The sequence below is a fragment of the Gracilinanus agilis genome, chromosome 3 (assembly GCF_016433145.1).
Source record: "Gracilinanus agilis isolate LMUSP501 chromosome 3, AgileGrace, whole genome shotgun sequence".
Taxonomy (NCBI): domain Eukaryota; kingdom Metazoa; phylum Chordata; class Mammalia; order Didelphimorphia; family Didelphidae; genus Gracilinanus; species Gracilinanus agilis.
Window position 1 is genome coordinate 267,031,913 of NC_058132.1, and position 13,880 is coordinate 267,045,792.

Here is a 13,880-nt window from a genome sequence, read left to right on the forward strand (position 1 = left end):
TTAAGTGCTCTTTTTTTTTTTCAAATCTTCAGATACACATAAAATTAGTATTTCCACACCAGACAAAGCCAGAAAAAAAAGGTAATGTGCATCAAACTTCAAACCTGTAAAAGATAGCTTCTACATCTCAGGGTAAAACAATTGATCATACCCAGAGAGGGCAGATGGAGGGGAGGGAAAGAGAGAGGCAGAGGGGGGTGGGGAGAGAGACAGAGGCAAACAGACAGACAGAGAAAAAGACAGAGATATGACAGATGAGAGACTGATAAAAATAATGGTCAAAAATGTAATTAGATGCAGAGAGTTAAAAAAAACAAAATAAAATAAAACAGGTATACAAACACTAAAAAGAGGTCAAATTCCAATCACTCCAAAAGCCTGGACATAAACTTTATCCTGGGAAGGGTAGAGTGGTAGAGGAATAACACTTGCCTACTTTAATTGTATATGGACCTGGAGGCTGTTTGCTGAGGAAATGTCAATCCTTTCATCATTATGTTCTATAGTGATTTAAAATCCATTTGCTGCCCCTAAGGCATAAAGTTCCCCTTAGGATTCAGCATCTCACTTTCATGTGAATATCCAAATACATTTTCTCTGGAAGTCTGTTTTGCTGACCTTTCTGACACTTTAATCAACAAAAGCCCCTATTCCATGGCCATCAAATCACCCAATAAGGAATATTTTCAACAACAGAGAAATAGAAAAGACACAAACCAGGTTTCATCTCCAGGGTGTGAAAAAGAAGGGCAGGGGTTAGTATTCATTTCTGAATATTTCAGTAAAAGGAAGGAAAAAGCAATATTTGGTATTTGGAAACACCTGAGGCTACTCATTGCCTTTAAAATAGATCTTACACAGTCGCAGCATCTGAAGTGTGTGAAAAGCAACACTTATACATTATCAGTCATTCATAGTTTTTCATCTTCTTGAACTTTCACAGGGAAGGTTCCCATCTATTTCATCCCATTCAAGTTTCCATTTCATATTGAGCTGCTTCCTTCTTTATATTATGACCAATTGTTAAAGGACAAGGTGGAAAATAAAAGGACGGGGGAGGGAAGGTGTGGAATGGAGGAATGAGAGGTACAAGAGAGAATTTGATTTTGCCTTTCACCATGACAATTATATTGAATGTGCATTTTGAAATGAGGGAATTGCCAGGAAATTGCAAGGCAATGCTGGTTTGAAGGCATTAAAAGAAAACTACAAAGAACATCAAATATCCTTTATTTTTATCATTCTAAGATTCTCCTTCTATGTTCTTCCCCCTGGCCCCCAACCCCGGCCCTGCCCCTTCACTTCTCCTTCACCCAACCCAGGGAAAGCATTGGGGCTGGGACTATGGTAAGGGGAAAAGTGAGTCTAAATAAATGAAAAACAAAAAAAAAAAAGAGACAATAGCCAGGAAAAAGGTTCAGAACAGAGGGAGAAACAAGTACTACTTTGTTTTTAAGAGCATAAAAATAGGTCATTAATTAATGGAAATAAGTTTTCTAGCAAAATTCTCAAGTCCCTTATCCCATTTAAAAACTATGTCTATAGGGAAAATGAAAGACAAATTCTCAAACTTGTACTGTGCGCCTTATGATGTATATGAAATAAAAAATGTTAAATATGACTTCGCATTGGCAGCTTGAAATCTAGAAAAATTTGAAAGGAGAACATCACCCAGGAAAGATTAGACTATAGAATTCACATCTCATTTTACAAGAACTAGTAAAATGAAGGTGTTTTTAAGAGTGCATCCTTCCAAAGCTAAATCTGTAGAGGTATTTACTTTAATGTTTGTTCCAATAAAACAAAATAATTTGATGAAATTTGGGGAGCATGGGATAGTTTCCCTGAGATCTATGGTCAAGGGAAGTACGTATGATCAAAGAGAGATAGCGAACATTAGGAGATGTAAATTAATAATGTTGATTATATTATCTTTAAAAAGTTTTGCATAAACAAAACCAATGCAACCAAGATTAGAAGGGAAACAACAAATGGGGGGAGTGAGGGGGTATAGCACATTTCTCTGATAAAGGCCTCATTTCCCAAATATATAGAGAACTGGGTCACAGTTATAAGAATACAAGTAATTCCCTAATTGACAAATAGTCAGAGGATGTGAATAGGCAGTTTTTACAAGAAGAAATCAAAGGTGTTTCATATGAAAAATTTATATGAAAAAATGTTCTAAATCACTACTGATTAAAGAAATACAAATGAAAACAAATCAAAGGTACTACCTCATATCTATTTGATTGGTCAATATGATAGTAAAGGAAAGTGATAAATATTGGAGGAAATGTGGCAAAATTGGGACACTAAAGCATTCTTGGTGAAACTGTGAATTGATCCAATCATTCTGAAGGTAAATTTGGAACTATAACCAAAGGGCTATAAAACTGTGTGTACCCTTTGATCTAGTAATATCACTACTCGGTCTGTATCCGAAAAGAGATTTTTTTAAATGAAGAAAAGGACCTATTCGTACAAAAATATTTATAGCAGCCCTTTTTGTGGTGGGAAAGAATGGGAAATTGAGGGACTATACATCCATTGGGGAATGGCTGAACAAATTGTGGTATATGATGGTGATGGAATAGTATTGTACTATAAGAAATAATGAGCAGTATACTTCAGAAAAGAAAAAAAGAAACAATCAGAAAGACCTATACGAACTGATACAGAGTGAGGTAACCAGAACCAGGAGAATATTGCACACAGTAACACAGTAACTATGATCGACTGTGAATGACTTAGCTATTCTCATCAATACAATGATCCAAGAGAAATCTGAAGGACATCTGACAAAGAATGCTACCCACATTCAAAGAAAGAACTGATGGAGTCAGAATGCAGATAAAAGCATACTATTTTCCATCTCATTTTATTTGTGTTCTTATTTGAGGGGTTTGGTTTCATATGAATATTCTCTCACAGTATAACCAATATGGAAATATATATTGTTGGTTATACCTGTATAACTCAGATCAAATTACTTACCCTCTCAGGGAGAGAGAAAGAAGGGAATGAGACAGTTTGGATCTTGTCATTTCAGAAAATGTATATTAAAATTTATTATTACATGTAATTGGGAAAATATTTTAAAAGGTAAACTATATGTGTGTATGTATATATGTAAAAAAACCAACAGGAGGGCATAGTTCAGGCAATAGTTAAGCATCAAATGGTAGTATAAATGAGTTAGATCGTAAAAGTAAATTAAGCACTTTGGGTAGAATATGACAGACTTCTGATTTAAATACTTGTATTTCATTCTATTTAGCCTAAAATAAATGTCAGAGGATTTCTGGGGGAGTGGAACCTGATCATTTTATGTCAACATAATAGTATTTAATCTGCATTCGAATTCTCATCAAGGACTACTTGTCCTCTTTTTTCCCTGCTATGTTCACAATACTACACTCCCTTGATGTGTCTATTTTTTAAAAAGCATTCAGAATAAAAACTCCTTCCTTCAAAAGAAAGCATAAGTCTCCCAATAGATAGACCCCATTTTTGATGTTAGATTCATTAAAACAACTATCAGTTTTATTTAAAAGCACTATTCCAATCTCAAGGATTCTTGACTTCTTCTGAGACTGCAGGGATCACCTAGTTCAAGCCTTTCATTTTACAGACAAAGAAACCGAGGTTCAGAAAGATGAGCATTCTTAATTGGGTTCTCTTCCCCAAATCTCAAGCTATTCCACATAAGTGTTAAGAAATTTTTCTTTCCTACAGATAGGACCCTGTGAATTCCTTAATTAATCCATGTTAATGGCTTCCTAATGACCTATAGAATAAAATCTGTTGTTTTTCAGCAGTACTCAACTTTCCGTGACCTAATTTGGAGTTTTCTTGGCAAAGACAATGGAGTAGTTTGCCATTTCCTTTTCCAGTTTATTTTACAGATGAGGAAACTGAGGCAAACAGGGTTTAAGTGACTTGCCCTGGGAGGATCACGAGCTAGTGTCCAAGGCTGGATTTGAACTCAAAAAGACCCATCTCCTGACTCCAAGGCATGTGTACCCTTCACTGCACCACCTATCTGCCCCCACATGAAGAGAATTAATAAATACTTGGTGATTAATTTAAAACACTTCCTGGGGGCAGCTGGGGAGTTCAGAAGGCCTAGAGATAGGAGGTCCTAGGTTCAAATCTGGCCTCAGACACTTCCTAGCTGTGTGACCCTGGGCAAGTCACTTAACACCCATTGCCTAGCTCTTACCACTCTTCTGCCTTAAAATCAATACACAAATACAGAGTATTGATTCTAGGGTGGAAGGTAAGGGTTAAAAAAAAAGAAAACTTCTTTAAAATTCCACATTAACAGATTTCCTAAGGGCTTTGCTCTATACATATATTATCTCATTCATTTGTTTCTAACAAAACTCTATGACAAAGTATCAAGTAATATTATCTTCAATTTATAGATGAGAAAACTAAGGTTTGTCCGTGGTCACACAAGTGTTAAGTATCAAGGTCCATATTCAAATTTGGCCTTCTCCTAACTCATAAAATCCAGAGGTCTGCATCAGACATGTCAAATTGCTCCTTCCTGGCCAGAACAAATCTTAAAGAAATTGGGAAATATTTAATAATATTTAATTTAATAACAATAAAATATAGTAAAAAATGTTAATTTCTGGTTTTCTAAAGTGGGGGGCAGGGATTGCTCAAATTGGTAAATAGTAGAATTTTAATTGAGTACTATTTCCTTACGAAAAAAAGTTCTTTTCTCCTTTTCAAGGAATGCCCCCCCAAAAAAATCTATCTCTACAGTACCACAGCAGGAACACTGAAGCCAAAGTTAGAGAGGTTCCTCGTAATTAGTATGTTAAGTGCAATCTTATTGTTTACAATTTAGAGACCCCTGATGCTCCCTCATGCTCTCAAAGGCAGCTTCAAAGAGAACATACTGCAAATCCATGAGGTCAGAGTTACCAATCCAGGAGGTCAGAGCCACAACAGATAGTTCCAAGATAAGAAGGGAGGGGAAAAAGGTCATGGATTCTAAATAGTGCTGAGACGTAAAGAACTTACCTGAACACTGACTTCCAAAGGGCTTAAAAATGTACAATTTTTATTTGTCTAGCTGCCTAGGGACTAGCGGGGAGAGCCAGGAAAGGCTAGAGAGAGGGAGAATCTAGGCAACAAAGATAAGAGGGTTTTGAGGAATGATTATTTCCAAGCTTTTTTTTTTTTAAGTGTTTTAAAAATATGCACTTCTGCACAAATGCTACATGTAAAGACTGTTTTTTAATTTCCTTTTTAAGGCAAATTAATTGTTAATAAATAATTTATCAATATACCTTGAAATAGCAAAGACACCTTGGAATTAAAAGGAGAATTTGAAATCACTGCTTAAAAAAAAAAAAGAAGGTAAGATCATCTGAGAGTTTCTTCTTTGCCAACTAAACAGTAAGAATTCAGGCTTATTTCTTTACAAATGAGCTATTTTTAAGTAAAGAATGATCTCAATTAGGAGGTCACAAGACCTGCCATCCAAAAGTTCAGGGATTTGTGTCAAACCTCATAAATATGCAACCTCCAATTAACTCCAAAAGTTAACAAAAACAAATTAAAAGAGTAACAAAATATGTAATTAGTTTAAAATGAAAGATATGATTCTATACTCACAGGCTCATAGTTTTAGAACTAGGAGAGACTTGTGAAACCATCTAGTTCAACTCCTTTACAGATGAGGAAATTGAGGCCCAAGGAAGTTATGATTTCCTTAAACCCTTACTTTCTGCCTTAGTATCAGTTCTAAGATAGAGGAGCTAGCAAGAAGAGCTAGGCAACTGGGTTTGAACCCAGGATCTCCTGTCTCCAAGCCTGGCTCTCTATCGGATGTGCTACTTAGCTACCCCAGGGGTTATAATCCTTGCTGGGGGGTCATATAGGTCTCAAGATCCAGATTTGAACCCAGATCCTCTGACTCAAGTTTTTCTATTGTACTTTGGCATATGTTTCATAAGGAGAAATATTTACTCAAGAAAAAAAGTTCCTTCATTATTCCTTTAGTAAACAGTTGACACCCTGAAACTTGGAATTTGATTTCTAATATTAATACATTCTTTAAAAGACTTTAATTAAAATTTTATTAAATTTTCATTAAAATTCTAATATATACAAGGGTAGCCTATAGGGACAGGTAAAATGACTCTGTAGAGGGAGAGTCAGGCTAGGATCTAGGTTCAAATCTAGCCTCAAGGTACTTCTTAGGTTTGTTATCTTTTTTTATCTTTTGCCTAGCCCTTACATGTCTTCTGCTTTGGAACTGATACTTAATATTGATTCTAAGCAGGAAGATACAGTTTATTATTATTATTTTTCTTTACGTAGCCAACCATATTGAAGTTACAGATACTTACATACCAGTGAAATGCCTTCCTTGGGGGTAAGGTAGGCATTTAATATATTCCCATGAGAAATCACCCTAAAGATATTATGTTAAATGCCTTTAGTACTAGAGGTCATTTATGAACCTAAAGGTTCACCAGCAAAGTGATATTCTGGCCACCTCTAGTGCTTGGAAATATGATGAATGAATAATTAACAACAGTACCACTAGAGGAACTTTTGAAATAATAAATTTGTTTTTGCTTTATTTTTTAAGGATTACTGCTAATCTGTAACCTGTTAGAACCCTTTATGCAACTGACAAAAACAATCCCCTAAAACTCACTGGGGGTGGGGGGGACCAGTCACAACTAGTCTGGCGTTGCTATTATTCCACATTTCTATGTCCAGTGCTCTCAGCACTCCATATAACAGACTAAAGTTTTCCACATTAAATCTCCCAGAAAGTCACAACTTAGTTCTCATTTAATTTTCCCAAGTTGCCAAAGAAAGTAAAATCTGAAATGTCTAGAAACCTTTTTGGTTAGCTCACCCTTAGACACCGTTCTCCAGAGTTGTAAGGCCCTACAATTGGGGTTGTAGTTTTCGAGACAGTTTATGTATATATTTATATACACACGCCTCTCTGATAGATTTAGTTATTAGAACTGAAACAGACTGTCTGGCTGCTTCTTGGTCCAGAATTTTTTCATTTAATGACTCCCTGTAATATTAAACCCTTGCTTTACAACTACAAAGCAGTTACCCGGGGTCAACATCAAGGCAAAATTAAATCATCACACAAATCCCCAGTCTTCTCTCACTCTTCCTTCTCTCTCTTTTTTTAAATTCTCAACTTAAGCACTCCATGACCTGCTGTCTTATCCTGTGCCCTGGAACTCCAGGGGCAGTTGAGCTTTCTCCTTCCACCCCCACAATAACTTTCTCACACATTGTGGTGTATATTAATCAGATGCTCTGGCTTTTTTCCACAGCTGCCTACTTAGCCCCTCTTCCCATGAATATAAAAACATTTTTTGCACACCTGGGAAAAGGAAGAGAGGAAGCTAATAAAGTAATAACTCCCCAACTTGCCTACAGCTTGGGAGAGATTTCAAAAGATAAAATAAATGGCTCAGGTCTGTCTGTTCCAAGATGACATTCAGGCATTAAGCAATTTTGAACAAATTGACCAAAGGCATATTCTAATTAAAAGAGAGTTCTGAAGGTAACTTACCACTCTCCCCCCACCACCACCAAAGGAAGTTTTTAAAAAAGTAATGTTACGTTAATCAAAGCAAGGGCCTGAAATTCATGTTTATAAAAATAAAGTGAATGCCTCTATGAAAAACAGGAAAAAAATAAAATGTTACTTTGATTTATATTTTTGATGAATAATGACAAAGTCAGACCAATCAAAAAGGACCTGAGAGCTTAAAGTAATTAAGAAAAAGAAATTATCAGAACAATGACAGAGTTAAGGCATCAGCATTTTGCCCAAGAGCCACAAAACTCAGGGAAATATCTTCTTTCCACACATTTTTGTTTATTGAGCATTTACCACAAGGTGGAGCTCCCTCAATGCTAAATTTCAAACTAAACCCAAAAAGGTACACTGTGATGGAAACTCTTTTTAAAAGTTTCTTCTCCATAAATCCAGATCTTTCTCCAAGCAGGTGGCAACAGCACGCACATTAAAGCTATTTTAATAAATTTTTAAAAACATTTTGATAAGAATAATTTTAAGAATCAACAGGCAGTCAAACAACACATGGGCTAAAAAATACTGATAGCCAAAATATTTTGAGAGGTATAACTGGGGAAAATAGAAGTAGCGACTCATTTGCAATTCGTATAGGTTCTGTCCTAGGTTTAAAAATGCACTCATGGGGAAGCTAGGTAACACGATGCATAGAACACCAGCCCTAGAGACAGGTCTTGGGTTCAAATTTGACCTCAGATACTTCCTAGCCATCATCTAGGCAAGTCATTTAACTTTCATCACCTAGCCTTTACAGCAGTTCCAACACTTCTAAGGCAGAAGGTAAGGTTTCTTTGTTTTTTTTTTAATGCTATAACTCTGAAACATCATTAGCAGATCCAGAAGTTAATTGTGCTTCATTGAGATAGCAGACCAAACAAGAACCAAAGACTACCCATCTGTCGATCCATCTTTCTTTCTATTCATCTATCTTTCTAACTACGAAGCAAGAGCAAGAACACTATTAAGATACATTTTAATAAATTTAACATCGTTTTATAGGAATTACTTCAGCATCATGGAGCAGACTAAATATGCATGGCCCCAGAGGGAAAAACTAAGGCAAAAAAAAATTAAAGTGATACAGATATTATGTTTAATACAAGGAGGAACCTTCTAGACCAGTGATTCCCAAAGTGGGCGCCACCATCCCCTGGTGGGTGCTGCAGTGATCTAGGGAGGTGGTGATGGCCACAGGTGCATTTATCTTTCCTGTTAATTGCTATTAAAATTTTTTTAAATTAATTTCCAGGGATGCTAAGTAATATTTTTTCTGGAAAGGGGGTGGTAGGCCAAAAAAGTTTGGGAACCACTGTTCTAGACCTTTCCTAAAGGGGAAGGGGTTACTTTACAAATGAGTTTTTTGCATTAAATCAAGAGTGTATTAAATCAACAATCTAAACTTTAGGGGTCAGGTAAGCCCCATTTACAAAAAATAATAATGTTGAGTATGCATTTCCTTTGTGTATATTACTTACAAAACATATATATACATATATATATAAAACTATTCCAACAATTATGTACAATTATAAAACTATATTGAAAAGAAAAGGAAAATTATGAGATAGAGATGAAATAATATTACACACTCCTAGAGTAACAAGGGATCAGGCAGCAAGGTGGCTATAGATATGCTAGAAATGTAAGGGGTTTTGATTCTGTGACCTTGGATGGAATGTATATGCCCATCTACATGATGTCTTATGTAAAATTATGATATTAATTAGGTTAAGGATATCTACATACTGTATAAATTATAGAAATAGTAGGTTTTTATTATTAATATTAAGTTTAATGTAGTTAGCAATATATGAGTATAATGTATAGGAAATATACTAGGAGTAAATCCATGTGGATATCTAGTGGATAGCACTGAGACTAGAGTCAGGAAGATCCAGGTTGCAATTCTACCTCAGACACTTCCTCGCTGTGTTACTGTGGACAGGTCATTTAACCTCTGTTTAACTGAATCCACTAGAAAAAAAAATGGCAAACCACTCCAGTATCTTTTGTTTAGGGTAGCTAATGGTCCAGTAGAATTCTGAAGTTCTGAGCCTAGGGTCAAGAAGACTCATTGTTCTGAATTTAAATTCAGCCTCAGAAACTAGCTGTACAGCTCTGGGAAATTAGTCATTCTCTTTGTGTTGGTGAGCCAGACTGGTTGAAGAGACCTTTTCCCTGGATCCAGCCTTGGCTTGTGGTGGTGTGTGGAGTGATTCTTTCCTTAGTTCTTTGGTGAGGAGCCCCTCTCTGCTCATGGGATCTTTTGATGGGACACTCCCTTCAGCATGAGTTCTGGTGAGATTCTTGGTGGTTCTAGCCTCGCATTCACTGAAGATTTCTCAGTGGATTTTTCAGTGTCTCCTGGCTCTTCGGATTTTGGCTTCCTAATTAGGATTTTGGATTCTGCTGAGATTCGCTTTTGGATTCTCATTTGCAGTCTGGAGATATTAGGATTAAACTCAGGGTATTTGTAGCTAGGCAATACTTTCTGTCTCTTTATCTACATTTTTCCACTTTCACTCTTTCTACCTCCTTGTAAATAAAGCTGCTAAAAGTCATTTTGACTTAAGCTATAATATTTTTAAATTGGTGACCACAATATTATTTTAGAACTTTCTATTAGCATAAAAACCTAAATTTAAATTCTTACAAGGGGAAGGTTGAGGACTAGTGTGTAGGGATGGAGGACAATGTAATGAGATATTCTATCTGATGCAAGCCCCTCATGCCTGCCTATCCATCTTGTCGTCATCCCTCTGGCCAAACCAAAGTAAAAAAGGGGAAGTAGATCAGGGGTCACTACCTCTAGGTAAAAAACCCACCCCACCCTGCTACAGGTCCCTCCTGTAGCCAATGGGAAAGCAGGAGTGGTTGGTTACCAATGAAACTGTTAAGGGTTAAAAATTTTGGGTAGGAGTTTGACAAAAATACTGAGAACAGTTTGGTACAACACAAAACACTTATTTATTCTAAGGGAAAGTTCAGATAGGAAATAGGAGGGCGAAAACTGAGATTAAAACTGTAATATTTTATACTGTCTAAAAATCCAAACCCTATACTAAAATTTCTAAGAAACCCTAAATTTAACTGCCTTCTTAGGCAGGACCTTCTTGTCTGACAAAGCAGGCCTACCTGGCCCACACTACTCCTATCTGGAAATATACTCCCTATCTATCTACCTATACTAATCAATGAACATTGATCACCATCAACCTCCTTAAAGTAGTTCTCCCTCAAACTGCCTATCACATAGACACTGACACAAAATACTGCTCCCTCAAAGTCCTGAGGAGAAAAACCCTTCCGATAGCTCCTTCTCCCTCAAAGTTCTCAGGAGAAAATCCCAACTGTCAACTCAATCCTTCTTTATAAATTCTGCTCTTAAAGAAACAGCGGGATGAAGAAAACTCCTTTTAACAGAACTGTCCAGCTGCTACAACAGGGATGTGGAGATTAGTTCAACTCTGAAGGATTTAGAGGGACTAGAAGAAGAAGGAATAGGAGTAGATGCTCTTATGTTTGGAGTTTAATTCGTGAATGGCTTTTGTTGGACTGGTGAGTTGTGACTCTTTTTGAATCTTCCAGATTATGAGATAATGATAAAATTACATTTTATCCCATTTTATCCAACTTGTTGATTACACACCTCTTGCCTGCCCTTGAGAGACAACTGGACTAGAAGACTTCAAAGTTATCTTATAAATCTAAGGACAACAGCCCTATCTATTGGGTTTCTCTTATAAGTGGTTGTATTTTGGAGAATATCATTTGAACACTGATATATGCAAATCCACATACAACAAGAGTTGAACCATAATTCTTTCCTGCAAAATCAAAATTTTGTTTGCTCAAAATGCATGATGCACTTGCTAATGACAACTAGGTGACTCAGTGAATAAAGACAGGTCTGGAGGTTCTGGGTTCAAATTTAGCCTTAGATTATTTCCTAGCTGTGTGACCCTAGGCAAGTCACTTAACCTCTATGACCTAGCCCTTACTGCTCTTCTGCAGTAAATACACAGTATTTATTTTAAGATGGGGAGGGGGGGAGATAGGAGGGAGGGAAGAAGGGAAGGAGGGAGGTAGGTAGAAGAAGGAAGGGAGAGAGGGAAAGAGGGCATCTAAGAGGTAACATTTGAACTAAAGAGATAAATTTCCTTAATTATAAAGAGAGTGGGGGGAGACAGACAGGGAGACAAGAGATACAAAGAGGGAGAGGAGCAGCAGAGTGTCACTTTAGTTTGTGTGAAGTCTCACTAAACAACCCATCCTTTCATATCCTCATAACCTCTCATGGAAGAGAGGCCAATGCCTGAAAAGTAATAAAGAAGACATGTCCAAGGTTCTCTGACAGTTATTCATTAACTTGACGGGTTACATCCCACTCACTTGCAAGATCTAAAAGGAGAAACTCTTTTGGATGAATCATAAGTGCTTGTCCCATAAATTCATTGAAAAAAAAAATAATGAACATCCAAAAAGGAAGACAACCACCTACCTATGTAGCATTATCCCACGAGTAAAGAACAATCCTGGCAAAAATATGTGTTTGTATGTGTCTTGTCTGTTTGTCTATCTGTCTGTCTGCCTGTCTCTTTATGTGGGAAGATCTTTTTCCTGACTCACTTCCATTGCCAATTTAACAACTTCAAAAGGGTTCCCGAAAGCCAATCAAAAACCTCAGTCAGTCACTAGTGCTACCTATACCTTTCCCTCTGCAAAATACAAGTTCTTTTTTCTTTTATAAAAATAAATGACATTTTATACCCATAAGAGGCTAATGTGACACTCTCTCTTCTGTTTCACAGGAGAACACAGATGGAATATTCCAATGATTAGCTCAAGGTGTGTTACATGATGATGAAAATATTCTTCCGTAAATAACTCACCTCTGCTGCCCTTCTCCATCACTCACAAGAAAAAATTTCCTCAAAGCTATTGGGTACACAGCCAACAAATGACAAGGTTACCACAAAAAAGTTCTTATATTTACAAGCTAAAATCATGCAACTAGGTAACATATAGCTGACCTTTTAAGAGACTGATTCTCTTTTACACTTTTTCACTTCTACCAACACAAACAATAAAGAAAAATAAATTGGACAACAAAATCTACCAACCTGCTTAGGGAAAAGAGGATTTGGGCGGGGGGTTAATAAAATCTGGTTAAATAAATGTTAACCTCTTAAACACAAAGTTTTTTAACCCATTCAAACCACTTAAACTGTATTTGTTTAATTATTTTAGGCAACTGTAACATACAATGGGTTGCTGTGGGTACAGTAGATAAAGCACTGGGCCTGGAGTCAGGAAGACCTGAGTTCAAATACAGCTTCAGACCCTTATTAATTGTGTGATTCTGGGCAAGTTACTTAACCCAGGTTGCCTCAGTTCCCTCATCTATACAATGAGCCAGAGAAGGAAATGGGAGTCACTGGAGAGTCAAACATGACTAAAACAACTGAACAACCACAAATAATAATGAAATAAACCTTACTGGGCTTTGAATTGCCTCCCCAAAAAATCTCTCTAATTTTAGCATACATTCTTCATTTAGTATATTGAGTGAAACAATCTTTCAGTCATTCAATAAGCATTTTTTCAAGCCTCTACAGTGTTCCGGGTATTGTGCTAGAGATACAAGTACAAAGAATGAAACCATCTCCACTAAAGAGGAATTTATATGCTAAGAAGAACGATAAGAAGTAGAGATAAAAACATATACAGAATAAATATAAAAATAATAAATGCAAAGGCAGCTAGGTAGCCCAGTGGATAGAGAGCCAGGCATGGAGACAAGAAGTCCTAATTCAAATCTGGCCTCAGACACTTCTTGGCTGGGTGACATTGGGCAAACCACTGCCTAGCCCTTGCCACTCTTCTGTTTGAGAACCAACACAGAGTATTGATTATAATATAAGATATATTATTATTTTAAACTACTTTAAAATAATAATAATTTTATTATAATAAAATTTAAACTATTTTAAAATAATAATAATAATAAATACAATGAAAGACAAAGTCTATAGATACAGAATGGTTTCAGAGGAAGAACAGTCATAGCTGAGAATCAGAAAAGGCTTCATGTAGAAGGTGACACCTGAGCAGTGCCTTAACTGAAGAGAGGGATTTTTGAAAGAAGAATGTAAAGAGGAAAGTTATTCTGGGGATGTGGGACAGTCAGTGCAAAGGCAGGGAGATGATGGAAGATGGGATACTATCTATAAAAAGCAATGAAAGGATCATTTGGCAGGATCCCAGAAAGGGG

At 36.5% G+C, this 13,880-nt stretch overlaps 1 protein-coding gene across 1 annotated transcript in view; it reads right to left on the reverse strand.

The window, feature by feature from the left end:
* Positions 1 to 12,517, reverse strand: part of TANC1 (tetratricopeptide repeat, ankyrin repeat and coiled-coil containing 1) — a 136,117-nt gene extending 123,600 nt beyond the window's left edge. The window contains exon 1 of the mRNA XM_044669111.1: positions 12,499 to 12,517. Within this exon, the coding sequence (XP_044525046.1) occupies positions 12,499 to 12,517 (19 nt within the window). The remainder of the gene's footprint in view (positions 1 to 12,498) is intronic.
* Positions 12,518 to 13,880: the final 1,363 nt, after the last annotated feature.